Raw genomic sequence first — 27,232 nt, 5'->3', positions numbered from 1 at the left:
TTAACTCTTCTCTGAAAGTTGGGTAGAACTCTGCAGTAAAGCCGTCCGGGCCAGGGCTTTTTTTGGTTGGGAGTTTTTTGCTTACCGTTTCAATCTCTTTTTTTGTTACGGGTCTATTTAGTTGTTCTACTTCTGATTGTGTTTAGGTAGGTAGTGTTTTTCTAGGAATTCAACCATTTCTTCTAGGTTTTCAAACTTGTTAGAGTATAATTTTTCGTAATAATCTGATATGATTCTTTTAATTTCAGTTGGGTCTGTTGTGATGTGGCCCATCTCGTTTCTTATTCGGGTTATTTGTTTCCTTTCCTGTATTTCTTTAGTCAGTCTGGCCAATGGTTTGTCAATTTTGTTAATTTTTTCAAAGAACCAGCTTTTGGCTTTGTTAATTCTTTCAGTTGTTTTTCTGTTCTCTAATTCATTTAGTTCAGCTCTGATTTTTATTATTTGTTTTCTTCTGGTGCCTGATGGATTGTTTTGTTGCTCACTTTTTATTTGTTGAAGTTGTAGGGACAGTTCTCTGATTCTGGCTCTTTCTTCTTTTTGTATGTGTGCGTTTATCAATATAAATTGACCTCTGAACACTGCTTTTGCTGTGTCCCAGAGGTTTTGATAGGAAGTGTTTTCATTCTCGTTGCATTCTATGAATTTCTTTATTCCCTCCTTAATGTCTTCTATAACCCAGTCTTTTTTCAGCAGGGTATTGTTCAGTTTCCAAGTATTTGATTTCTTTTCCCTAATTTTTCTGTTATTGATTTCCACTTTTATGGCCTTGTGGTCTGAGAAGATGCTTTGTAATATTTCGATGTTTTGGATTCTGCAAAGGTTTGTTTTATGACCTAATATGTGGTCTATACTAGAGAATGTTCCATGTGCGCTAGAAAAAAAAGTATACTTTGCAGCAGTTGGGTGGAGTATTCTGTATATGTCTATGAGGTCAAGTTGGTTGATCGTAGCAACTAGGTATTCCATGTCTCTATTGAGCTTCTAACTGGAAGTCCTGTCCTTCTCCGAAAGTGGTGTGTTGAAGCCTCCTACTATAATTGTGGAGGTGTCTATCTCACTTTTCAGTTCTGTTAAAGTTTGTTTTATGTATGTTGCAGCCCTGTCATTGGGTGCATAAATATTTAATATGGTTATATCTTCCTGATCAATTGTCCCTTTAATCATTATGTAGTGTCCTTCTTTATCCTTTGTGGTGGATTTAACTTTAAAGTCTATTTTGTCAGAAATTAATATTGCTACTCTTGCTCTTTTTTGCTTGTTGTTTGCTTGATACATTTTTTTCCATCCTTTGAGTTTTAGTTTGTTTGTGTCTCTAAGTCTAAGGTGTGTCTCTCGTAGGCAGCATATAGACGGATCATGTTTCTTTATCCAGTCTGAGACTCTCTGTCTCTTTATTGGTGCATTTAGTCCGTTTACATTCAGCGTAATTATAGATAAGTATGTGTTTAGTGCTGTCATTTTGATGCCTTTTTATTTGTGTTGTTGACAGTTTCATTTTTCCACTTACTTTTTTGTGCTGAGACATTTTTCTTTGTAAATTGTATGTTCCTCATTTTCATACTATTTGACTTTGTTTGACGAGTCGTTATGTTTTTCTTGGTTTTTATTTTGAGTTATGGAGTTGTTATACCTCTTTGTGGTTACCTTAATATTTTCCTCTATTTTTCTAAGTAAAAACCTAACTTGTAGTGTCCTATATCGCCTTGTTTCCCTCTCCATATGGCAGTTCTATGCCACCTGTATTTAGTCCCTCTTTTTGATTATTGTGATCTTTTATGTATTGACTTCAATGATTCCGTTTTGAGCGTTTTTTTCTTTTTAAAATTAATCTTAATTTGTTTTTGTGATTTCCCTATTTGAGTTGATATCAGGATGTTTTGTTCTGTGACTTTGTGATGTGCTGGTATCTGATATTATTGGTTTTCTGACCAAACAATTTCCTTTAGTATTTCTTGTAGCTTTGGTTTGGTTTTTGCAAATTCTCTAAGCTTGTGTTTATCTGTAAATGTTTTAATTTTGCCTTCATATTTGAGAGAGAGTTTTGCTGGATATATGATCCTTGGCTGGCAGTTTTTCTCCTTCAGTGCTCTATATATGTCATCCCATTGCCTTCTTGACTACATGGTTTCTGCTGAGTAGTCTGAACTTATTGATTCTCCTTTGTAGGAGACCTTTCTTTTATCCCTGGCTGCTTTTAAAATTTTCTCTTTATCTTTGGTTTTGGCAAGTTTGATGATAATATGTCTTGGTGATTTTCTTTTTGGATCAGTCTTAAATGGGGTTCAATGAGCATCTTGGATAAATATCCTTTTGTCTTTCATGATGTCAAGGAAGTTTTCTGCCAACAGATCTTCAACTATTCTCTCTGTATTTTCTGTTATCCCTCCCTGTTCTGGGACTCCAATCACACACAAGTTATTCTTCTTGATAGAGTCCCACATGATTCTTAGGGTTTCTTCATTTTTTAAAATTCTTTTATCTGACTTTTTTTTCAGCTATATTGGTGTCAATTCCCTTGTTCTCCAGATCCCCCACCTTGCATTCCAATTGCTCGAGTCTGGTCCTCTGACTTCCTATTGAGTTGTCTAATTCTGTAATTTTACTGTTAATCTTTTGGATTTCTGAATGCTGTCTCTCTATGGATTCTTGCAGCTTATTAATTTTTCCACTATGTTCTTGAATAATCTTTTTGAGTTCTTCAACTGCTTTATCAGTGTGTTCTTGGCTTTTTCTGTAGATTGCCTTATTTCATTTCTGAGGTCATCCCTGGTGTCTTGAAGCATTCTGTAAATTAGTTTTTTATATTCTGCATCTGGCAATTCCAGAATTGTATCTTCATTTGGGAAAGATTTTGATTCTTATTTTGGGGAGTTGTAGAAGCAATCATGGTCTGCTTCTTTATGTGGTTTGATATCGATTGCTGTCTCCGAGCCATCTCTAAGATATTGTAGTGATTTATTCTATATTTGCTCACCGAGTCTTATCTTGTTTTCTTTCTATATACGTAGATGGGCTACTAGACTGCGCTGTCTTGATTGTTGTAGCCCTTGAATCACTTATGTCCTATTACCAGCTGGTGTGGGCTATTACCAGATATATATGCCTAAGAGACCATTCACTATCCTTGAGTAGAATCTGATTTTGGGTCACCAAGTGTGTGGTGCAGACTGTCACCTGTCCACCTAGAGAAGTAGTGGTGATAGTTGTGTGCACCAGATTGTAGTAGCAGCAGGGTTTCACACTCCAGGGAGGGGCAGGATGCTGACAGTCTTCCCCCAAGTGCCAGTGTGGTAGGTGTGTCTCTATTCCTAAAGCACTTTGGTGGGCGGGCTCTGCAGCTGTACCTTAGGCCCCCAATGCAAGTACTCTCCAGATTGGTAGGTGTCACCCTCCTTAGACCCCTAAGGCAGGAGGCTAGGTGGTCTGGGGGGAGCTTCAGCCCTCAGTTCCCTGTTGTGGGTCAGTGAGGGCTCTGTTGAATACTCAGAGATATCGGACCTGGGAAACTTGTCTTTCCAGTAATCTGCTAAAACAATTACAGTCAGATCCCTATCAGAATTGCCTTTGCATTATAATAGCCACCTTGTTCCCTGTAGGGATGAAAGCCCAAGACTGTGGATCACATATGCTTGGCTGGAGCTGGTTCTGTGTTTTTAGTCCAATTAGGGAAGGATTTTAGGTCCCTGGGTTTTTTGTAGCTGCTTCTCTTGGGCCAGGAGAATGGGTTAGGAAAAGACAAAAACAAAAAACTGCAGTGTACTTCACTCTCTGGCTCGGAAAATTCCAATGTTAATGAAGCTGCCTGGGAAGGGGAGGGGAGGGTTGAGATAAATAGAGAGTAAAAAATAGAGAGTAGCACCCCGGAATATAGACAAAGTTACTTATCTTGCTTGGGATGACTGTTTTATCTGAGATTTCCGAGAGGCGCGTTGACTGCGTGCGCTGGCTGGGTAGAGATTGCCCCCGAGGGTCAGGCCGGTGTCCCGTGCTTGCACTGTCTCAGAAGCCATGGTCAGTTCCTCCTCTCCCAGTCCAAAGCCCAGTGCCAAGGTTCCCCAGCTGGGACGCCACACTCTAGGCTCCAAAACCAGTTGCTGCCTCCCGGTGACTTCTCCTGTCAGCCGCGTCGCTGCTCTGCCTGCGTGCACTGGCTGGGCTTCCCCTGAGGTCACTTCTGGAGGCTAGGGCTGCGCCCCGTGTTTGCGCTGTCTCAGGATGCCGTGCTCAGCTCCCCTGCGCCCAGTCCAAAGCCCGGCGCCAAGGTTTCCTGACTGGAACGCTGGCTCCAGGCGCCAAAAACAGTCGCTGCTTACCCGTGTTTGTTCGTTCTCAGTCTCTGTCACTCAGGTCAACTCTTTAGATCTGTGTTTGATGGTTAGGGTTCGTAGATCGTCATGTATGTGATCGATTCACTTGTATCTCCGAGTCTTTGTTGCAAGAGGGATCCGAGGTAGCTGCTACCTTAGTCAGCCATCTTGGCCCCGCCTTCCTCTTGTATTTTATTTTGATGAATAGGATTGTTAGTCTCCCTTGTGGTTACCTTAATATTTCCCTCTATTTTTCTAAGTTTAAACCTAACTTTTATTTCTTTATATTGCCTTGCCTTCCTCTCCATATGAAAGACCTATGACTACATTTCTTAGTCCCTCATTATTGTTTTAGTGTTGACTTTTACGTAATGATTGGCTGTTTCCCTATTTTGAGCATTTTTTAATCTTGATCTATTTTTTTGATTTCCCTATTTGGGTTCACATCTGGTTCCTCTGTCCTGTGTTCTAGTCTTGGGTTGATATCTGATGTTGTTGATTTTCTAACCAGAGAATTCCCTTTCGTAGTTCTTGTAGTTTTGGTTTGGTTTTTATGAATTCCCTAAACTTCTGTTTATCTGGAAATGTCCTAATTTTGCCTTCATATTTGAGAGATAGTTTTGCTGTATACATGATTCTTGGCTGGCAATTTTTTTCCTTCAGTGCTTCATATAAGTCATCCAATTGCCTTCTTGTCTGGATGGCTTCTGCCGAGTAGTCCAAGTTTATTCTTATTGACTCCCCTTTGTAGTTGACTTTTCGTTTATCCCTAGCTGCTCTTAAAATTCTCCTATCTTTAGTTTTGGTAAGTTTGATTATAATATGTCTTGGTGACTTCCTCTTGAGATCTACTTTATGTGGCATTCAATGAGCATCTTGGATAGATATCTTCTCACCTTTCATGATATCAGGGAAGTTTTCTGCCAATAAATCTTCAGCAGTTCTCTCTGTATTTTCTGTTATCCCTCTCTGTTCTGGTACTCCAGTCACTTGTAGGTTATTTCTCTTGGTAGAGTCCCGCTTGATTCTTAGGGTTTCTTCATTTTTTTAAATTCTTATATCTGACTTTTCTTCGAATATATTTGTGCCAAGTGTTTTATCTTCAGTCTTACTAATTCTGCCTTCCACTTCCTCAATTCTGCTCTTCTGACTTTGTACTGAGTTGTCTAATTCTGTAATTTTATTGTTAATCTTCTGAATTTCTGATTGCTGTCTCTCTGTGGATTCTTGCAGCTTATTAAATTTGTCATTATATCTTTGAATAAGCTTTTTAATTTCTTCAACTACTTTATCTGTGTGTTCCTTGGCTTGTTCTGTGTTTTACCTGATCTTATTCCTGATGTCTTGAAGAGTTCTGTATATTAATCTTTTGTATTCTGCATGTGGTAATTCCAGGAAGACACCTTCATCTGGAAGATTCCTTGATTCTTTGTTTTCGGAGCTTGTTGAAGTGATCATGGTCTGCTTCTTTATGTGATTTGATATTGACCGTTGTTTCCAAGTCATCTATAAGTTATTGTTTATTTTATGTTTGTTTACTGTATCCTAGCTTTTGTTTTGTCTTAATATGTCCAAATGGGTTGCTTGAGTGAGCTAGCTTGATTATTTTCACCTTTGAAGCTCTAACATCCTGTCACCAGGTGGCTGTAGCTGTTACCAGTCATATGAGCCTAGGAGTCTGTTTAGTTTTGTTGTATGGATTCAGCTCAAGTGTCCAGGTAGTTGGTCATCAAGTGTGTGGTACAGGCTCTGTCCTACAGCCTTAGAGGGGCAGGGGTGATTGGTGTAGGTACAGATATCTTATTGCAGCAGGGGCTCACACTCTCAACAAGGCAGGGGGCTGACAACCATCCCCTGAGTGTCTGTGAGGAAAGCACGTCCCTGTTCCCCAGAGTGCTCAGGTGGGTGGATTCTACAGTCGGACTGTGGGCACCCAGCGCTTTTGGTTGTAAGAACTGGGAGGTGCCACTTGTCCTTGGACCCCTGTCTCAGGTGGCTAGGTGACATGGGTAGAGCCACCAGTCCTTTGGCTCCTGATGTGGGTAGGTCAGGACCCTGTTTAACAGGCAAAGTGGTGTCAAACCTCAGAACACCCACCTCTATACCACATAGCTGAAACTGTTGCAGTCTGCCAGCAAGGGCTTGTTCTCCTGAAACAGGCCCACACAGGTCCATGCAGGGGTGAAAGGTATTCAAAGTCCATGGACTGTTTGTGCCTGGATAGGAGCTGCTTCTGTCCTGATCTCTCCAGCTTAGTGGAGCTGGCAGATTATCTTTTCCCCCAATTGTGAATTTATTCCTTCTGCAAGGCCGGGAGAATGGCTCAGGGCGCGCAGCAGGACCTATCTCAGGCCCGGGGAAATCGACAGCAATTGAAGCCAGTTTGGGGGCTCGGGGTGTGGTAAAATAAACGCAAGTACTTAGCTTTTGCTGGGAGTACCATTCTTCTCTGGTTCTGGAGGTGTGAGTAGGCTGTGGGGCCTGCTGTCTCTCCCTGAGGAAACCGCGTCTGAAATGCTACCGCCAGCCCTGCTGCGGTTGCTCCAGGGAATGGTGCCTGAGAGTTCCCGGCAATTCAGGTCTGGCAACACCTTGCTGCTTGTGAATTTTCTTTCCCTCCCTCTGCCGCTCATTCTGTTTTCTAACTTTGCTTTGATGTTCAGGGCTCCTAGCTTGTCTTATATATCATCATTTCACTTGTTTTTTCGGTTCTTTGTTGTAAGAGGGAGCACCAAAAGCATCTGACTACTCTACCATCTCGGTCCGCCTCTCTATATTTTACCTTTCTATGCATATAAAGGAAACCCTGGTGGCATCGTGGTTAAGAGCTATGGCAGCTAACTAAAAGGTCGGCCATTCGAATCCACCAGCTGCTCCTTGGAAACTCTGTGGAGCAGTTTTACTCTGTCCTATAGGGTCACTATGAGTCGGAATCAACTCCATGGCAATGGGTATGGTTTTGGTTGGTTATGCATGTAAAACACTTCAACACTTCGGACTGCGCAGTATTTTCATAACCGTCACAAAGTAGTGTGTGCATTCGTTATTACGGACCATGGTATTTAACTCAAACTTTTAATGTGTTAGGCTTTATGGCAGTCCATTCTTAAGTACGAGTTGTCCGTAAGTCCTGTGTTCATAACCCAGGGACTGCCTGTACTTAGAACTGTGTCTGGCACAGAGTGAGTGCTGTTATTGTTTACCCTAATACGAATTTGTAGGAAACATAACTAAGGTAGCAGACTCAAGATTTCAAGGTTATAATTGCTTAGGAGGAGTTCCTGGGTGGTGCAAACAGTTAACGCACTCAGCTGCTAACCAAAAAGTTGGAGGTTTGAGTCCACCCAGAGGCACTTCAGAATCAAGGCCTGGCGATCTGCTTCAGAAAAATCAGCCACTGAAAACCCTATGGAGCACAGTTCTACTCTGACACAAGTGGGGTAGCCGTGAATCAGAGTCGACTTGACAGCAAACTTTTTTTCTGGTTTTATTGCTTAGGATGAGGTTGTCAAATAAAGAGAAAGTGAGTTGAAGGAAAGAAACATGTGAGGCCCACGCCAGTCCCCTGGGCAGATATTGTGGTGGGACAGGGATGGCCGAGGCTGGGACGCAGGGGAGTGGAAGCCCCTCTCCTGACCCCGTCCTTCCCCGTGCCCCCTGCCCTGCAGGCTCTTTGAAATGGGGTTCGCAGAGCAGCTGCAGGAAATCATTCACCGTCTCCCTGGGGGCCACCAGACAGTGCTGTTCTCTGCCACACTGCCCAAACTGCTGGTGGAGTTTGCGCGGGCCGGTAAGCCAGGGGTAGGGGAATGGGGACCTGGCAGGGGTCGGGGCTGGGGGGCTCATTCCTCTTGTCTCCCTCACTGACCCTCCTCTGTGCTCACCTCAGGCCTCACGGAGCCCTCGCTCATCCGGCTGGATGTGGATGCCAAACTCAACGAGCAGCTCAAGGTGAGGCTCTCCCAGCCCCCCTTACCCAGGCCTGCTGCCAGGACCCATGAGCCAACAACCCACACGGCCTTTGTCCCCACAGACTGCCTTCTTCCATGTGCGTGAGGATACCAAGCCTGCTGTGCTACTCCACCTGCTGCGCACTGTGGTGCGGCCGCAGGACCAGACTGTGGTGTTTGTGGCCACAAAGCACCACGCCGAGTACCTTTCAGAGGTGAGCAGGATCCTGACCTGGTTCCCAGGCAGGACGAGAGCCTGTGGGGCGGAGTGCCAGCTCTTGAGCTTGGGGCTGCAGTTCAGTATGCCGCCACCAGAGGGCAGCATCAGACTGCAACATGGACCTGGGCTCTATTTTTTTTTTTTTATTGTAACTTTATGATGAGATATTTCGAATACATATTAAAGTACAGAAATTAGTGTAGTGAATTTCCAAGTACCCGTTATCTAGGTACAGCAATTATCAGCTCATTGCTAATCTTGATTATTCCCGCTCTGCCCCCTCTATTTTTGGGTTCATCCCAGCCATCCTGCCTGTAGGTTTGATGTTTTACTTATTTGAGTTGAGATACAAGCTGCATGCAGTAAGCCGTGTAAAGTGCCCTGGCCTTAGAGAGCCACTTGATGGGTTTTTCATACTTATAGACCTAGAAGAAAAGCCTGGAGATAGACATAAAAAATCAGCCACCAGAAACCCTCCGGAGCACAGCTCTACTCTGTTACACATGAGGTCGCTATGAATTGGAGTCAGTGCCACGGTAACTGGTATATACCTGTGAGAGCCCTCCTAGATCCAGGTGTGCTGGGGCCCTTCTGTCGGTGCCTCCCAGCTGGGTCAGCCCAGCTCACTGGGCTTCAGTCACTCGCGCATATTTAATGGTGGTTCCTCTGCAGCTCTGGCCGCCCACCAGTCAGACCAAAGCAGTCATTTTTAAGGACTAGGTGACACTTGCCCAGCGCCCCCTGTGTCCCAGGCCTTGTCCTCAGCACTGTGTGTATATTAACTCACTTAATCTCACAACAACGCTGCCGAGAAAGAACCATTGTTTCCCTCAACCTACAGATGAGGAAGTGGAAGCACAGAGGGGTTAAGTAGCTTTGACAGGTCACAGAGCTTGTTAGTGATATAGTCTGAGACAGTACAAGATGAGCCTCGTACCCCAGGAGGCCCCTTTAGATTTCCTAAGGGACTCAAACAGCCCTGCAGGGAGGTGACGTAAATGTACTGACGAAGACACTGAGTCATCCAGCAGAGCTGGGGTTGAAAGCCAGGGTGCCGGGCTCCAGGCCCATGGTCTTGTCCACCGCGTGTGGCGCCCCCTGCTGTGGCCCACTCCAAGGCTCTCCCTCACTTCCTGCCCTCCCTCCCACCTCCACTCCGTGCAGCTGCTGACGACTCAGAGAGTGAGCTGTGCCCACATCTACAGCGCCCTAGACCAGACGGCCCGTAAGATCAACTTGGCCAAGTTCACGCACGGCAAGTGCTCTGCCCTCATCGTGACTGACCTGGCGGCCCGTGGCCTGGACATCCCACTGCTGGACAACGTCATCAACTACAGCTTCCCCGCCAAGGGCAAGCTCTTCCTGCACCGCGTGGGTAAGGGCCAGAGCCCGGACCAGGCGTGGATCTGTGGAGGGACCCAAGGGCACGGGACTCAACCTTGGCCATGACAGATGGGGAAACTGAGGCGCAGGGCAGGGAGCAGGAAATGAGACTGAGGGATGCAGTCCAGGCAGGATGCTAACAGGCAGTTCCACAGCTCTGACAAGGAGACTCTTCCTCTTGTAGGTTCACCGGGCCTGGGCTTTATCTGTCACGTTCCTGCTGTGGTCCTTGCCCATGTGGCCCCCCAGGTCCCCTCCTCCCTGACAGTCCTCTCCCTGAAGCTGGTTCTCTTAGTTGCTTCCTTAGGTACCTTTGCAGCCTTTTAAATAACATTTAAAGTAGTGAAGGCCCCTGGGTGGCACAGTTTGTGCCTGACTGCTAACCTGAGGTTGGCAGCGTGAACTCACCTAGTGGCCCCGCAGAAGAAAGCCTTGGTGATCTCCTTCCGTAAAGAGTAAGCCAAAGAAAACCCCGTGGAGCAGTTGTGCTCTGACACGCAGGGTTGCCGTGAGTCAGGATCGACTGGACAGCAGTGGGCTTGCTTTCTGCTCTGGCTTATGGCTGTAATCTAAATAACCAGCCCTCAGTCAGCGGGCTTTTAAGCCGTCTCTCGTTCGGGGCTCTGGAAGTCAGCCCTGCAGTCAGCATCCTGTGGCTGAATCTTTGCATCCTCAATTATTCCTTCTGGGAAAATCCCCAGAAGTGGGGATGTTAAAGTCTGTGGATACTGACTGGAGCAGTGCTTCATGTGTGGTTTTGCCAGCCTTCCCAGAGTGCCATGTGACTGTCAGGCCCCTTCCCTTTTGTAGATGGGACCAGTGGCTCAGCTAGGCGGGGGCCTTGCCCTGGCCCACACCCTCGGGGTTTGGCACGGGGACTCGTGGCTGAGGGTGGGGTTCTTCTGCTCCTTGGTTTGATCATCTCTTCCCCACAGGTCGTGTGGCCCGGGCTGGCCGAAGTGGTACAGCCTACTCCTTGGTGGCCCCGGACGAGGTCCCCTACCTGCTGGACCTGCACCTCTTCCTGGGCCGTGCCCTCACCCTCGCCCGCCCCCACGAGGAGCCTTCAGGTGAGTGGAGCGGGGCCCGGCTGGGGCCCCCCATAGAGTTCATGTTGGGGACAGGGGTGAAGCTTACCCCATCCTGGCCTGAGAGAAGGTGGGGGCAGGTATGAGCACAGGAGCCTCAGCTTCCTCATCTCTAAAATGGGATCATCAGAGTGCTGCCTTGCAAGACTGGCAAAACATTGGTAGTTCATACTCCATTCTTTTTGTCTTTGCTTATTATCCATAATAAAAAGCTAGAACGACAAACACCACACAAAAAAGAACAGGAGGCACTTTCCTCATGGGTTTGAGGGAAAAAGGAGATAATGTATTTATTTAGCATGGTGTTGGGCACGTAGTAAGTCTCCATAATTGGGCTCTTGATATTGTTGAGCCTGCCTCTGCCCCTAAGTCATTTGATAACCCTGGGGAAGTAATTTAACCTCTCAGAGCCTCAGTTTTCTCATCTGAAAAATAGGGTTGCTGTGGAGATTGAATGATGTAATGTGGGAGCCTGCACGCATTTTCTTACAGAGCTAGATAATATTTTAGGTTTGGGCAGCTACTCGTTTCTGCCGTTGTGGCGTAAAAGCAGCCATAGACAATACACAGATGGATGCGTGTATTTACAGAAGCAGGCGGCTGGTCTCCAAGCTGTAGTTTGCTGACCCCTGGTCTAATGCTTTCAAGTGCTGAGCACAGTGCTGGCAGTGGGAGCCAACCTGATAAGTGGTGGTTTCTTACGTGGTCACGATTTTGTGACTGTTTCTCTGAGAATTGGGGACCAGGAGAGGGTCGGGAGGGAAGGCAGGGGTGTGGGCAGGGGAGCCGGGCTGGATGGCCTCTGACGGGCGCTGTGTGGGTGGCAGATGCGGCTCGCGTGGACGGCGTGCTGGGCCGCGTGCCGCAGAGCGTGGTAGACGACGAGGACTGCAGCCTGCAGAGCACGCTGGTGGCATCGCTGGAGCTGCGGGGCCTGGGCCGCGTGGCCGACAACGCCCAGCAGCAGTACGTGCGCTCCAGGCCAGCACCCTCACCGGAGTCCATCAAGAGGGCCAAGGCGCTGGACCTTGCAGGGCTGGGCCTACACCCACTCTTCAGTGAGTCCCTGCATGGGATGGCAGATGGGTAGCGAGGCGGAGGGCGGGCCCTGCAGAACCGAGCCCTGGCCTCACACCTCCCCCCCACCAGGCTCGCGCTTCGGGGAGCAGGAGCTGCTGCGGCTGCGGCTGGTGGACAGTATCAAGAAGTACCGCTCACGGGCAGTGAGTGAGGGCCTGGGCGGGACCACACACTGGCTCGGAGCAGCCTGGGCACAGGGGTGCTGTGGTGCCTGTACTTCGGGGGCACCCCAGATCTGGGGCAAGACCATGGGATTGAGCTTCTTAGTCTGCAGCCTGGGCCCCGTCAGTGTCTCTAGAAATGCCTCTCGTTCTGGAATCATCTCTGCTGGTCTCCAGCAGATGCACAACTGAGACCACCCCACCGTTTACGAATGGATAGACTGAGGCGCATGGGGCAGGAAGTGTAGAGGCCTGACGAGCTGGCTTCCGATTGCCTCTCCTCCCTCCCTCATCTTGACCCCCCCCCCCACAGCACCCATTTTATGCTTAAGGAAGGGTGCACAAGAGAGAGACCATTGTCAGGGATGGGGCTGGGGGTGGTCCTAGCTGTGTGCCCATGGGCAGGTTATCGCCCTCTCTGAGCTCCTCTTGTTGTGGGATGGGGGTGATGAGGGTACCCGCCTCGTAGAGCTGAGAGGACTTGGGGATCTCAGTCCACCATCTGGCACCTGGTAGGCACCTACAGAGCTGGTGAAGGGGGGCCGGTGCGGAGGAGACCCATGGCTGAGGGACTCGGGTGTCTCCCTGCAGACCATCTTTGAGATCAATGCCTCCAGCCGGGACCTGAGCAGCCAGGTGATGCGCGCCAAGCGGCAGAAGGATCGCAAAGCCATCGCCAGCTTCCAGCAGGGGCGACAGGAGGGTCTGGCAAACCCAGCCCCAAGCGCCCAGGCCCTGAGCATCCCGGCACTGAGTGACCCTGCCCTGGTGGAGGAGAAGCCCAGGGGGGAGGAAGAGGAGGCCGAAAAGAGCGTGGAGGTACAGGCCCTGCCTTGAGGACCCTGGAGGCCAGCCCCGAGGTTGCGGGGTTGGGGGTTGTCTCAGCTCCTTGCCTGTTTACAGCCTGGGGGACTGGAAGCTGTGGCTCACCCGCTCGGCCTTGTCCCTGCCTGTCCTTGAGACAGGGCCTGTACCTTGTGTGCAGATGAGGAAACAGGCTCCAACAGGAGACTCGGCTTGGGCCGGTGGGTGGGAAGGCAGGAGGGCATCCTGGGGCTGCAGCCATGACACTGGGCCTCGGTGGCCAGGACGTCTTCACAGAGATTGTGGGCCGGAAGCGGCGGCGGCTAGGTCCCAACGGGGGAGCCAAGAGGCGGCGGGCAGAGGCCCGGCAGCAGGACCGGGACTTCTACGTGCCCTACCGGCCCAAGGACTTCGACAGTGAGCGAGGGTGAGTGGGGTTGGGTCCCGGGGCTGGGTGGGGGCCAGGGGGGCCTTCATCTCCCCTTTCATGCCTTCCTGCCTCTGCAGCCTGAGTGTCGGGGACAGTGGGGCCTTCGAGCAGCAGATGGCCGGGGCCGTCCTGGACCTGATGGGGGACGAAGCCCAGAACCTCACCCGGGGCCGGCAGCAGCTCAAATGGTGAGCAAGCTGGAGCTTGGGCCCGCACTGGTGATGCCACCCCCGAATGTCCCAACCCCACCACCTGGAGCAGGTCCCGTGGCGTGGGCATGACCCCGCCTGTCCTTTCGCCTTGCTTTGACCCTCTGCAGCGGAGATCCCAACCCCATCTCCACTTTTTTGCTGGCTGGTTTCTGCAGACAGGGTCTAGAGCCTGTTTTGCCCATGAGGACTTGGCGGCCCAGATCAGTGACAGGATTCTTCCGAGGGGCCAGAGAAGTAGCAGAGCAGGGATCAGAAACCCCTGAAGCAGGTCCCCCAGCTGGTGCCAGGACCGTGTCCCCACACTCCCTATGGGACTCGGGGATGCAGGGAACAGGCCTTTATTGAGTACCCGCCTTCATTTAACCCAACCACCCAGGGAAGGGGGCAGGAGAGGAGATAGGCTTCCCAGGCCCCTCCACTGCAGCCCCCAACTCTCCTCCCCCAGGGACCGGAAGAAGAAGCGGTTTGTGGGGCAACCTGGACAGGAGGACAAGAAGAAGATCAAGACCGAGAGTGGGCGCTACATCAGCAGTTCCTACAAGCGGGACCTGTATCCTTGGGGTGGGGTGGGGGCTGGAGGAGGGGCTTGTGTCTGCTGGACAGGGAGAAGCCTGACTGGATGGGGCCTGTGTCTGTGGGGCGGGGCCTGCTTCCAGCCCAGCATGCACCGTCCCACATGAGCTCCCTTAACGTGGCCTCCAAGCTACCAGAAGTGGAAACAGAAACAGAAGATTGATGACCGGGACTCAGAGGAGGAGGGGCCGTCTGAGCGGCGAGGCCCCGAGAGAAGAGGTGGGAAGTGGGGCCATGGCCGAGGTAAGGGCAGGGTGGGGACTGTGGTGGGCACAGCCGGGTAGAGGTGGACAGGTTGATGGAGAAACTGAGGCACAGAGGTGCTAATGTCACACAGCCTGAGTGTGATGGCGTGGGGTGCGTCCCGGTGTATGTAGGTACTTTGTCACCCGCCCACACGTACCTGGACCCCACCCACATCCCCACAGGTGTCACTCAGCCTGAAGTCAGTCCCCTGTCCGGGGTTCCTCCTCTCTGCCCCCTTGTGTGTAGCTCTGCCTGTCCTCTTGTCTTTGATATCTGATCTCTTTCTCTATCCGTGTCTCTAGGTCTCTCTGGGTCTATTTCTCTCCTTCGATTACTCTGTTCTTTTCTTTCTGGCTATTTCTTTTCATGTTTTTCTCTCATTATGTCTATTCTTGTCTCTCTCCTTTTGCTTTTCTGTGTGCTGATGTGTGTCTGTCCCTTTCTCGTCTCTGGGCAGGCCCTGCCTCTCCTGGGTCCTCTCGTTTGTCAGCCCCGGTCTCACCTTTGTGGAGCACACAGTGCTCTGGACAGTGAGGGTGGTCCTGGGAGGCGGGTGGGGAGGGCTGTGGGAAGTGAATGCAGTGAAGGTGGTCCCAGGAGGTGAGGGGGGAGCTGTGGGCAATGAGTACAGTAAGGGTGGACTATGGGCAGTAAGGACGGTGCCAGGAGGTGAGGGTAGACTGTGGGCTGTAAGGGTGGTCCTGGGAGGTTAGGGAGTTGTGGGCAGTGAATACAGTGAGAGTGGTCCCAGGAAATGAGGGGGCTGCGGGCAGTGAGTGCAGTGAGGGTGGTCCCAGGGGGTGAGGGAACTGTGGGCAGTAAGGGTGGTCCCGGGAGGTGAGGGGGCTTGGCTGCGGGAGACCAGCTGTTGCTCCTATACCCATCCTTACTGGTGGTGTGGGGTCCCTGTTGGGCAGTGAGTGCACTGAGGCCCAGTGGAGACATTCGGGGCCACCCTAGTGACCATCTGTCCGGGAGCCCTGGGAAGGTTACTGTTGTGGGAAGGGGCCTGGTGAGAAAGGAGGAGGAGGAAGCAGGGCTTAGTGAGGTGGCAGGAAGGCATGTGGCAACTGCCCTCCCACAAGGTGGAAGAACAGGCTTTCCTGGCACTTGCGTGGCTGGCCATGCTAGGGCTGCTGACCTTACCGCTGCCACTGTGCTGTGTGACCTTGGGCCAGGCCCTGCCTCTCTCTAGCCTCCTCTCGTCTCTCTCCTGCCAAAGGGAAGGTTAAGCGACAGCCTTTTTCATTTAACAGGCCTAGAGCATGCAGTCCACAGAGACACTCCGTGACTGCGGGGTTCCCAGAACAATGTCTGGTACTAGTAGGTGCTCAACGAACCTTTGTTGGATGATCGATAATGACAAGGGTTATACTTAGCAGGAAGGAGCCCTGGTGGTGCAGTGGTTAAGCACTCCACTGCTAACCGAAAGGCCGGCAGTTTGAACCCACCAGCTGAAGCTAATGTGGCAGTCTGCTTCCATAAAGATTTACAGCCTTGGAAACCCTACGGAGCAGTTCTCCTCTGTCGTATAGGGTCGCTATGATTGGGAATTCACTGGCTGGCAACGGGTTTATAGTTAGGAGGCGCTTACTATGGACCAGGCCCTGTTCTGAGCACATTACCCATACTAGCTCGTTCACACCTCATTAGGACTTCACGAAATAGCTCCTGTTATTCCCAATTCACAGGTGGGGAAAGTGAGGCCCAGAGAGTTAAATAATTTGCTCAAGGTTCAAGAGGTCACAGCTGGGATTTGAACCCCAGCAGTGCTAGCTTGAGGTTCCACGCTGTTGAGCAGTACACTAGACTGCCTAGTTCTTATTAAGCACCCACTGTGTGCTGGACACAGGCCACAGCAGTGCACATGGGGTACAGGAGCAGCCCAGGGGGCTTCTGGGAAGAGGAGATGTGGGGAGTCGACCCCAAGACTGAGCTCACGGAATCCCTGTCCCTCCCACAGGCACGTCCCAGCCCCGTAGCCCAGGCCCCCCTGCAGGCCGAGTGCGCTCCGAGCTCAAGACCAAGCAGCAGATCCTGAAGCAGCGGCGCCAGGCCCAGAAGATGCGCTTCCTGCAGCGCGGGGGTCTCAAGCAGCTCTCAGCCCGCAATCGCCACCGGGCCCAGGAGCTGCAGCGGGGAGCCTTTGGCCGGGGCACCCGTTCCAAGAAAGGCAAGATGAGAAAGAGGATGTAAGGACCTGGCCCCAAGGCCCTCACTCGGCTCAAGGTGGACGTCGGGAAACACTTCCTGACTCCTACTGCATGCTTGGCCCTGTGCCGGACACTCGGATTGGGGCTCCCTGAGGAGGCCTTGTCCACAGGAAAAGTGCTGTAGGGTCACTTCAGCAGGCTCTTGAAGGGTGCCTAGGAGTTCGCCAGCAAAGCCAGGTCGGCCAGGCTCTAAATTGGCAACTTCACTACTGCTGCTTCCATGTGTGCTGGGGTCCGAGGCCATGGCCACATGGTCTTAGCCCCGAATGCCTGAGCCCCTGGGATGTGTATTTTAAATGTAATAAACCTTTATTGAGCACCCCTGGTGGACGAGAGTGCCGCGTCTACTCAGGGAGTTGGAAGGGGGAGATACAGATACAAAAATCCCAGCTGACGTTGTGGTGGGTAGTTGCAGAGCGTGTGAACACGCCCAGAATGGTCCTACCTGGCCTCCCACAGCCCGCTGGGGTGGGCTGTGTTGGTGTCTCCATTTTGCAGATGACAAAACTGAGGCTCAGAGGCTGAGGCAGTTGCCTTGGTTGGGGAGCCTGATGCTGGTGGTTCCCCTGCTTCCTGTGGGACAGGCTGTAGCTGGAGGAGGATGTAGGAGTGGGTGGGGTACAGCGTCTGGGTCAGAGGGCACAGCAGCTCCCCTCTGGCCGGCCTCTGGCTGTGAAGGGGTTAACACTGCCCACCACACCCCGAGGTCAGAGCCAGGCCTGCCCTCTGCGGTGGCCACCAGCTTGCTCCAAGGCTTCCCACTCCTGTTTGGGGTCCTAGGAAGGTCAAGGGCAACCTCCAGTGGCTGGAATTTCAGCACGGGGCCGTCAGTCCACAGTGGAGGAGCCTTGTGGGCAGGCACCGTCCTACAGATTTCCACACCCCCTGATGTGTGACCCTCCTGCTGGTCCTAAGAAAAACCCCACTGCCATCAAGTCGATTCCGACTCATAGTGACCCTATGGGACAGAGTAGAACTCCCCACTGGGTTTCCAAGGAGCTATTGGTGGATTTGAACTGTGAGTCTTTTGGTTACCAGCCATAGTTCTTTCACCACTGCACCACCAGGGCTCCCCTGTTGGTCCTACTTACTTTAATTTGCTGTGGGTCAGGATCCAAGCTAGTTAGTTTAATCCCCACAACTGTTCTGGTGGGGAAGGTATGGTCCCGACCCTGGTTTACAGGTGAGGCACGAGTCACTGGTGCCAGGCCACACAGTGGATGAGGGGCCAGCAGGGACTGGCATCCCACACACAACTCCTCATCACTGTCACCATGGGCCACAGTTATGGAGTACTTGCTGTGTGGCAGGGTCATTTATGCCCACAACAACACTAGCAGGCTCAGATCTTGCCCACCTTTTAGGTGAGGAGACAGTCCACATCCCATAGGAAATGTGGGAGCTGTTTTCCAGGGCCAGGTCCCCAGTGGGGTCCTCCTTCCCCACTGCTCACCTGGGTCAAGGTTCAGCCTGACGGAGGCTGGCCAGCATGCCGGAGAGGTCTTGGATGAACTGCTTGACCTGGTGGGCCCCGACAAGAGCCAAGGTCACATCCTCGAGTCACTGTCCAGTCCCCACCCCCTGGGAGGTGGACAAGCAGGGTTGGGAGGCTAGAGACCCCTGTTAAAGGACCAGCAGAGGGGTTTCCAGAGGCAGCCGTGAAGTCCTAGCCTGTGTCCCGGGTTTTTCAAGCCTCTGGCCAAGCCTCCCAGATGGTGCTCTTTAGCAGCCATCTTGCAGGCTTTCTAGCTAACTCACCTGTTCCAAAATGAATCTCATTCACATAAGTTTACTTTTTTTCCTTTTAATTGATTCACTCATGTTTGTTGGTTTATGACCTATCATCTTCTCTATGTTGGCCCCCTTTTATTTTGTTTTAATTAGCTTATTTATATGAGCTTAAGGAACACGAGGGACCCACTGCCAAGAACAAGAAGTTGATGGGTAATTTACAAGTCCCTATATGTTCCCCCTTCCCCTGTATTTGTTATTTAAATAAACATCTGAGAAGGAAACTTCGTCTCTGCCAAAAATGAGAACAATAAAGATACAGGTTTTCCTAAACAGGAGAACTGGAAAAATAATAATCCAATGGAAATAACTGTTCATTGAATTCTGGCCACTGCTGCTCCCTGCTGGAAGGTGTGAGGCTCAGGTCTGCAGATGCCGGAGTATTTCAGGCTGACCAGAGAGCCCTGGTGGTGCAGTGGTTAAGAGCTATGGCTAGTTAACCAAAAGGCTGGCAGTTTGAATCCACCAGCCACTCCTTGGAAACCCTATGGGCAGTCCTACCCTGTCCTATAGGGTCGCTATGAATTGGAATTGACCCAACAGCAATGGGTTTGATTTTTTTCCTTTAAAAGGCATAGTTGGAGCCCTGGTGGCACAGCGGTTAAAAGCTACGGCTGTTAACCAAAAGGTCGGCAGTTCAAATCCACTAGCCACTCCTTGGCGAACCTTATGGGGGCAGTTCTACTCTGTACAACAGGGTCGATGGTGACGGTTTTTTTTTTTTTTTTTTAAAAGGCATAGTCAAGAAGCCCTGGTGGTGTAACAGTGAAGCACTCTGCTGCTAGCTGAAGGTCAGTGGTTCAAACCCATCAGCCACTCTGTGGTACAAGGATGTGGCAGTCTGCTTCTATAAAGATTACAGCCTTGAAAACCCTACGGGGCAGCTCTACTCTGTCCTGTAGGGTCTCTGTGAGTCAGGATTGATGGCACACAGTGACAGCAACAAAGGCACAGTTGGCCATCTGTCAGTTTGTCACACTCTGCTATTGTGTTGCTGGAAGCTATGTCACCAGTATTGCAAATAGCAGGGTCACCCCGGTAGTCAGGTTTCAGCAGAGCTTCCTGTCAAAGACAAACTAGGAAGAAAGGGCTGGCAATTTACTTGCAAAAATCAGCCAGTGGAAACCCTACGGATCATAATGGAACACTGTCCAACTCGATTGCTTTGGACATGTCATACAGGGAGTGAGAGGGTCAGGGATTACTAAAAGCCAGCCTCCTAGATTCTTATCAGTGCTGCCACTTGTTTGAGCTGTTGGATCTTGGGAGGAAAGAGGGGCTCGTGGCATAACGTATGGGGGGGTCTGTCAGTACCTGCCCTTCATCGGGGAGAGCACCAAGTCCGGGGTGGGGGCACTTCACCTTCCTTCAGGTAGCAAGCAGGTCACTGAGTCACCATCAGAATCAAGACTGGAACCCAGGACTGCCAGGTGGAGTACCCCAGGCAGCAGTGGAACCCCCATCTGTGGGACTGGGGGCACTGGGCCCTGACCAGAGGCCATGCTTAACCTGGAGAAGCTGCCGCTCATGGTGAGATTTCTGGCATCACGGTGTTTCTGACAAGTGTTTGGGGACTAGAAGTGAAATAGAGAGGGGGCCTCACCTGCTCCAGCTGCCCCTCAGTGTCCTCGAGGTCCAGGTTGGGCGGCTGCCTCTGATGCTGGCATACTACTTGGAACAGGTTGAGCGCCGCCATCCTCGTCCGTCCCAGGAGCAGGGTCTTCTCCGCTGCTGTGTTCTGGATCTGAATCCACTTGGATTCCTGGTAAATAGACCCCCACCCTTTTGAGCAAGGATCGAACTGACGGCCGGATGGCTGGAGTCTCATCCGCATCCACTTCCGGCCCAGTCAATGCAAACATGCGCTCGGGTTCTGAGAGGACCGGCCGCCTGTGCCCTAAATTGCTTTCAGATGCCTGAAATCCCAACATTGGTGCCGCTGCCCTCCGTGTTAAGCATTGCCCCTCCGTTCTCATCACTCCGCGCACACCCCTCGCGGTGTGAGGCTGGAGATGGGGGCTCCCACCGCGCCCTGGCGGCCGTACCCAGTGCAGGGTGCGCTCGCGAGCCTCTTCCAGTCGCTCCCGCAGCTGCGCGCGCCTTTGGCCGTGCCAAAGCACCTCGTCCTGCCAGGTGTCCTGCAGCCGCTGCAGCCGCGCCCGCGCCGCCTCCAGCTCTGCCAGCCGCTCGCGCTCCGTGCGCCTCAGCGCCGCCTGCGTGTCGGCCAGGCTGTCGAAGCGCGCCACCAGCTCGGGGACCCCCTGGAACTAGGGTGGTGGAGATCAGAGAGGAACTCACACAGGGCAGTAGCCCCCCGCCCTCCTCATCTCAGCTGGCGTGCTCCGCTCCTCCCAGAACCTCCTCACTTAGCCCAGCTGTAAAATGGGGGCATCGCACGGCCCCTGCCCCGGAAGTGGTATTACAGAAGCCAGAAGGTCTGAGATGAGAGCCCTACCACTCCCCACCAATCAAGACCAACTAAGCTTTACCACCTGTGGCTAATATGCATCCTTAATTTGTTCAACTAATATTTACCAGATGGTTAGGCCCACCCCTCCCCACCTGCCTGACTGTGTGACCTTGGGTAAGAACTTTCTGAGCCTCAGTTTCCCCATTTGTAAAATGGGGTTGACAATAACAGGACCTGCTCACTTTATTGGGCTGTGGGGGAAGAATCCAGGAGCACAAATCGTGTCCCTGGCATACAGTTAAGGCTCAATAAGTGGTGGGTCCTGCCATACAGTCAGCGCTCCAGTACTGTGCCCACCCAAAGCCGTCCCCGAGGCCACCCGGCGCTGCACGGTGGCGCTGAGTCCCAACGCCTCCTGCCCGAGGCTTACCTCGGGCAGCCGCTCCAACACCTGTCCCAGCAGGCGCGCGCAAGGCGCCAGGTGCTCCAGCCTGCGCTGCAGCCGCGCGCGCTCCCGCCGTAGCTCCTCCAGCTGGGCCCACAGCCGCCGCGCCTCCGCCTCCTGGCGGCCCGCGCAGTGTCGCTCCTCCGCCGCCCTGCGCAGCGCGCGGCTGCGCCGGGCCTCCGCATCCTGGGGCGGGGGACAGAGGCGGCAAGCCTCAGGATCCAGAGTTTGAGGAGCTTGCCCCTTCCACGTTTCCCCAACGCTAGCACCCCTTGCCCTGGATGGCAAACGCCAGGGCCTCTGATTTGGGTCCTTCACGCCGCCCCCTTTTTTCAACAGCTGCAGGCTGTTAGTGCGAACTTCCCACCACTACCTTTTGTATTCCTAAACCCACTTATTTATGTGACCTATCCGGCCCCTAATAGGGTTTTGACTATGACCCTTTCGATCCCCTCCCTCGTCAGTCTCCACCTACCTGCAAGAACTTGTCAAAGCGCAAAAAGGACCCCTTTAGCTCCTGCTCCTTCTGTTCCAGCTGTTCCCAGCGCTGCTGTAGGGCCGCCATCGTGGTCTGGAACACCTGGGTGTGAGAAGAGGGGTGTTTGTCTGGAGGCTCAGGTCAAGTTAGGGGTTTAGATTCACACTTAACACCTCCCCTCTATTGTCCCTGATCTTGTCGCAGCCCCCCCCCCCCCCCCCCCGCTCAAACCTATCCGTGTCCATTGCCCTCAGGATGAAGTCCAAGCACTCTACTGCAGCCCCGGCTTGCCAGGATCCCTCCCCTTTGGGGCTCACCTTACCCTTTCTCCTCTGACACTCTGCCAAGCACTTGACCACTTTGCTTTGTCTTCACCTTCCAGACTTTGCATATGATGTTCCCTCTGTTTCTTCCCCCTCATCCTGTCCTACTTTGCTAGATAAGCTGACTTGCCCTTCAGCAATTGGTAAGACATCACTTCCTCCAGGAAGCCCTCCTCGACTACTCCCGTGTGGAGTTAGAGGCTTCCTCTGGGCTCCCACAGTTCCTGCCTGGTGCTTTTCTGCTTCCCCCATCTTAGCAGTCACCACCCAGATGCCTGTCTATCTCCCTCTCTAAACTATGATCCCCATGAGGACAGCATTGTGGTGAGACCTCCAGAGCCCTATGCAGGTGCCTAGTACATAGTAGGTGCTCAGTGCATGCTTATTGGTATCAGTGACTGATCTCACTTGATCCTCATTTCACAGATGAGGAAATCAAGGTTGAGTGCGAGTGGCTAGCAAGTGGGCTTTATCACTTCCCATCCCCCTTCTCACTGCCCAGTCCCCACTTCCATTTTTTTGTCTGCTGTCCCAAAGAGTCTCGGGGGACCAGCTGCTCACCTCCTTCTGGGCCCGCAGGCTCTGGTCTGCAGCCTTCAGCTCCTGCCTCTTCTCCAGGAGCCGCAGCACGGGGGGAAACTGGTGCACATTCTGCGCCGGTATCTTCCTGCAGGGGGGTGAGGAGGAGGTGGAGGTGAAGAGCCAGGAGTGGCTCAAAAGCCCCAAAGCAAGACAGGGGCAAAAATCCTCAGACAAATTCCTTCCCAGCTTGGTGTGAATGATTACACTTCAGCTGAATGTCAGTTGGGTGGGGGTCAGAAGCAGGTTAGTGACCTGGGCTATTGGCCCAGCTCTGCACCTAGCTTCTCTGAGAAAGCCCAGGGTTCCTCTCTGATCCTTGGTTTCTTCTTCATGAAGTGGGGCGATAGTCCACCATGAACTGTCCAAGGAAGCCAGGACTCAGGGGAGAGGATTAGGGGCTGGGCCACCCCACCCACTCCTGACCTTTCTCCTGATCTCTCGCCACTGCTGGCCACTCACCTTGGCAGCTTCTCTTGTAAGGCCAGTCGGAAGTATTCCTCCCAGGGGACTGCCATACTTCCGTCTTTCTTTCCACTGGCTGGGGTTTTGCACACGCTTAGGAGGGCCTGGGGGGCTCTGATGGAGGAAGGAGCAGCCACTTGCTTGCTCAGTACTCCCAGAAGGCAGCACCAAGCAGGCCCTGGTTGCCCGGGCAACCAACGACACAACATTCCATTTCCTGGCTGAGGCCAGAGGAATCCACACCGGAAGGAGAGGGAGAGGATGGTGGGGAGGGGAGCAGCGTCTGCCCCTCTGGGGGAGCCTTGGATTCTGGATCTGAATTGGGGTGCAGTGGAAAGAACACGGGTCTCTTGGCCAAGAATTTGCCTCTCACAGTGCCCAAAATCTGGTCCAGCCCTGGGCTATCACTCCCAGGAAAGGCGCTGAGGGCCTGCTTCATTCCATCCAGCCCTGAGCTGGTGATGGGCTAACCTGGCCATGTCTCATGGGGTCCCCAGTCTGGTTAGGGCAGATAGAGGGGTGCCGTCAGTACCTCCTAATGGAGACTGGCCTGGAAGGGACATGTGATCTGGACTTGGAGGTGGCGGGTACGTGCATGGGGACGATGGGAGTGAAAGAGCTGATATGGTATCTAATTTAACCCTTGAAACAGCCGTGCAGGGGGTGATATTATAGAAAAATACTCAAAATAGTTTAACAAACACCTGTGGGTCTTCCACCTGGAAGGGAACCCAAAACCAAAACAAAACCTGTTGCTGTCAAGTCGATTCTGACTCATAGTGACCCTGTAGGACAGAGTAGACCTACCCCATAGGGTTTCCAAGACTGTAATCTTTACAGAAGCCGACTGCCACATCTTTCTCCCACAGAGTAGCTAGTGGGTTCGAACTGCCGACCTTTCGGTTAGCAGCCGAGCGTTTAACCACAGCACCACCAGGGCTCCTTGGAAGGGAACAGTATGTGCAAAGGCCCAGAGGCAAGAGGGTATGGCCCCTCATTAGAAGGAAAAAAAAGGCCTGAAGTCGTGTATTCTGGTGGGTCAGGTCAGGGTTGGATGGAGCCAAGAAGGGGCTAGATTTGTGCTACAAGCGGTGGACAAGGAAACTGAGGCCCAGGGGAGTTGAGTGACTTCCCTGAGGATACTGGCTGAGAAGTGGTGGAGCCTGGTTGTCTACCACGAAGGCCTTGGGCACTGGAATACCTGGAAGCTCATGGCTTAGAAAAGTCCCCACACTTGTCTTAAGAAGGCTAGAACTGTGGTTTCAGCTTTGTCATAGGCCAATGTACCCCCTCAGGCCTCAGTATTCCTCTCTGTTAAATGGGCTGCTTCCCATTTATGGGCTCTGTCTCCTGGGCTCCCCACCGCTAGTTCAGCTTCCTGACATTCTCTGTCCTCACCTCCTGGGGGTGGGTTGGATTGGCTGCTGAGTGACAGCAGGACACGACTTCTCAGCTGGCCTTGCCCTTGGCTGCAAACCCACAGGCTCTGGAAATACCCACTCTCCACACCCCTTATGTCTCACACTCCAGTGACTTCCCTCTTCCTATTTCTCCACTCCAAGGAGGTGGTAGGGTGACCATTTTGGGGGGTAGGGCTGAGGAAGGAGGAAGCGGGGTTGCAGACCGACAAAGGGACACCTGGTTTCTCAACCCCGGGAGGAGGGGACTTACCAGGCCCTGCTCCCCAGCAACCAGCCCAAAGGAGGGGCTTTTGGAAATCCTGCCTGTCCCTCCCACCGCTGCCTCCTGGCCCACGTGGCTCCCTGCCCAGAATCTTGCCTGTCCAGCATCACAAATGGGGCTTTGTGTTCCCAAGACAAAGAACTGCTCCTCACCCCAACCTGGGCCAGGCTGTCTACCCTGCCCAGATCTTGGCCTCAGAAGGGATGCTGCCCATTTCTCAGGAGGGGAAACTGAGGTCTAGAGATGGGCAGGTCTGTGGCACCTGAGGATGGGGTCAGGCCTGGTTTTGGGATACAGCCATAGGAGGTAAGTTAGCATAACTTGAGTCCCTATCCTAGGCACTGTGAGGGGGGAGGAAGGAAAGATATTGACCTATTATGACAATGAGAGAGGCCAGATTCCAGACCTCAAGGGCCACTGAGTTCTATTTAACCCAGCAAGTGTGTTTTGAGTTTTACTTATGTGCCAAGCAGTGTGGGAGGCTTGGAATGAATCAGACATTGTCCCTGACATTTAGGAGATAAGATGAGCATGTAAACCACCACAAAACAAGGGAAGAAGACACTAAGGTTACAGAGAAGGCCAACGGGGTGTGCAGGGCGGCGGTGGGGGGGAATGGGGGGGTGGAAAAAGGGGGCATTTGTCGCTGTCTTCCCAGCACATTGGTGAGGACTTCTTCAACTCTGTGAGCAGAGCTACTGGTGTTACTGAACGTGGAGTTGAGAAGGCCTGTGCACAACTGGCGTTCACGAGCTGATAGGAGCACCCCACTGCCTGGGTCCCCAGACCCAATCACCCCTCTGGGATGAGAAGCCTTCTCTACTCCGAGTCTGTGAGTGCTGCCTGGGCCTCCAGGCCAGCATCTCAGAGGAAGGGGGGCTCGGCCAGTCTCTGTGCCAGGAACGATGCCAGGTGCCTTAAACTGTTCTCTTGATTCACCCTCCAGTCACCTCCTTGAGAACGGTGAGACCCTTCCCACATGGCACTTATAGATGCACCCTGTCCCTCTCCTGGGTGGATGGTCCCAGCAGGCTACACCCCTCTCTGGGCAGCCCTTGCCCCTCTGTTCCCTCATTGGGGGGCTGTCCTCAAAGAACTCAACCCACTACACATTTCAAGTCAACGCTTTTCAGACCAACAGGAAGTGGCCCAGCCAGGCATAAAATATGGGCAGTGTGGCCGCAGCCCCAGGCAAACTGCGGGGTCAGACACCGGATATTTGACAGGTGACAGAGCTGGCTCCCTGGAGGCTGGGCTGGCACAGTTGATAACCTTGGTAATTCCTCCCAGGGAGGGGTGTTTGGGAATGTGACTTCCTGTTCAACTCCGGAGACGCCTCGAGACAGCTGGGTGGCAGTTTGGTTGGCATCCCAGGGGACCCCCTGAGTAGGCCCTCAGGTTCCACCAGGGGCCCTGGGGGGTAGGGTGCAGCTGAATGGCTTGCCTAAGGCCTCCGCAAACTCCCTGGAGAAAAAAGTTGGAGGGAGGGGTGCCAGGACACCTGTCCTGAAGCCACAGCTATGTAGCAAGTACTGTTTCCCCCTTAGGTTGTACATTTACTTTGGGGAGGGTATACAGCAACAGATAAAGATCACTGGGGCAGGCGGGAGGGGGAAGGTTTTAACGTTGAGGCCACCACTGTTCTGGGTCCAACACTGGATCACCCCTCATTCCACACTGAAGGATGTCATAATACCTCTAAGCCTCGGGCCTGCCCTGCTAGACCCATTTCCCAGATAGTCAAACTGAGGCCCAGGTCTCTTTGGGTCACAGGACACACCAGGCGGTGGCAAGCCAAGGAGAGAGTTTCCAGGTTCTGAATCCCTCACCAGCCTGGTGGGAGCACAGGGTGGGGGGCCAAGGAGAGAGACTGGGAAACAGGAGTTTGAGCCTCTCTTGGAGCCTGGGCAGGGTGTGCCTAGTCCCGCTGGTCTGGGTGTGGGCTCCGTCACTCATTTGGCAGGTGCTTTCCTGTTGGTGCCCAGCCCTGGGCTGACCTGATTGAATCAGGCTCAGTGCCAATCCTTCTAAGAGCTTTCAGGCAGGTAAACAACAAACCCACAGGTAGAAATGAGTGTCCGCAAGCGTATGCCCTGGGACAGGCCCTTCTGGTCACATCATCGCATTTAAACCTTGGAAAATGGACCCACCTAGAGCTGTGGGAGCGGAGCAAAGGGAGGAAAACCATCTGTCCAGGGTGGGAGACATCCCAGAAGGCTTCCCAGAAGAGGAGACATTTCAGCCATGCCTGAAAGGACAAGACTATCAAACAATTTCTGTGAACATCTTATCTACCTGTCACTTTTCCCAGACCTGAATTTGCATTACTTCATTTAATTCCCTCAAAAGCTGGTGATTGAAATGCTATAGGATCCCCACGGGACAGAT

General features: G+C 52.2%; 2 protein-coding genes across 7 annotated transcripts in view; one reads left to right on the top strand and one right to left on the bottom strand.

The window, feature by feature from the left end:
• Positions 1–17,009, top strand: part of DDX54 (DEAD-box helicase 54) — a 33,865-nt gene extending 16,856 nt beyond the window's left edge. The window contains exons 8-20 of one of the 2 annotated variants that reach the window (XM_049866876.1): positions 7,979–8,100; positions 8,200–8,261; positions 8,344–8,475; positions 9,645–9,855; positions 10,799–10,933; positions 11,779–12,009; positions 12,101–12,174; positions 12,784–13,011; positions 13,281–13,423; positions 13,504–13,614; positions 14,084–14,188; positions 14,342–14,430; positions 16,421–17,009. In XM_049866876.1, the coding sequence (XP_049722833.1) occupies positions 7,979–8,100; positions 8,200–8,261; positions 8,344–8,475; positions 9,645–9,855; positions 10,799–10,933; positions 11,779–12,009; positions 12,101–12,174; positions 12,784–13,011; positions 13,281–13,423; positions 13,504–13,614; positions 14,084–14,188; positions 14,342–14,430; positions 16,421–16,653 (1,876 nt within the window). In that variant the 3' untranslated portion in view covers positions 16,654–17,009. Of the gene's footprint in view, positions 1–7,978; positions 8,101–8,199; positions 8,262–8,343; positions 8,476–9,644; positions 9,856–10,798; positions 10,934–11,778; positions 12,010–12,100; positions 12,175–12,783; positions 13,012–13,280; positions 13,424–13,503; positions 13,615–14,083; positions 14,189–14,341; positions 14,455–16,420 lie in introns of both variants that reach the window. The other variant, XM_049866875.1, reaches the window with a different exon arrangement.
• A 91-nt stretch (positions 17,010–17,100) lies between these two features.
• CFAP73 (cilia and flagella associated protein 73) lies at positions 17,101–27,136 on the bottom strand. Of its 5 annotated transcripts, none has more exons than XM_049866883.1 (8): positions 26,995–27,136; positions 23,159–23,275; positions 22,679–22,784; positions 21,792–21,896; positions 21,302–21,502; positions 20,507–20,728; positions 20,065–20,223; positions 17,101–17,261 (listed from the first exon to the last, which is right to left on the bottom strand). In XM_049866883.1, exons 1-8 carry the CDS (start codon positions 27,030–27,032, stop codon positions 17,112–17,114), a joined length of 1,098 nt encoding a protein of 365 aa, XP_049722840.1. In that variant the 5' UTR covers positions 27,033–27,136; the 3' UTR covers positions 17,101–17,111. The 5 variants fall into 5 exon arrangements, with proteins under 5 accessions (XP_049722840.1, XP_049722843.1, XP_049722839.1 ...); XM_049866886.1 differs by lacking the exon at positions 26,995–27,136 and adding an exon at positions 24,833–24,846; XM_049866885.1 differs by lacking the exon at positions 26,995–27,136 and adding an exon at positions 18,124–18,191 and having other exon boundaries at positions 17,183–17,261; positions 23,159–23,559.
• Positions 27,137–27,232: the final 96 nt, after the last annotated feature.

Source organism: Elephas maximus, chromosome 22 (assembly GCF_024166365.1).
Source record: "Elephas maximus indicus isolate mEleMax1 chromosome 22, mEleMax1 primary haplotype, whole genome shotgun sequence".
Lineage (NCBI taxonomy): Eukaryota > Metazoa > Chordata > Mammalia > Proboscidea > Elephantidae > Elephas > Elephas maximus.
The sequence above is the reverse complement of the archived record's forward strand: the minus strand, read 5'-3'. Positions and strand labels throughout refer to the sequence as shown.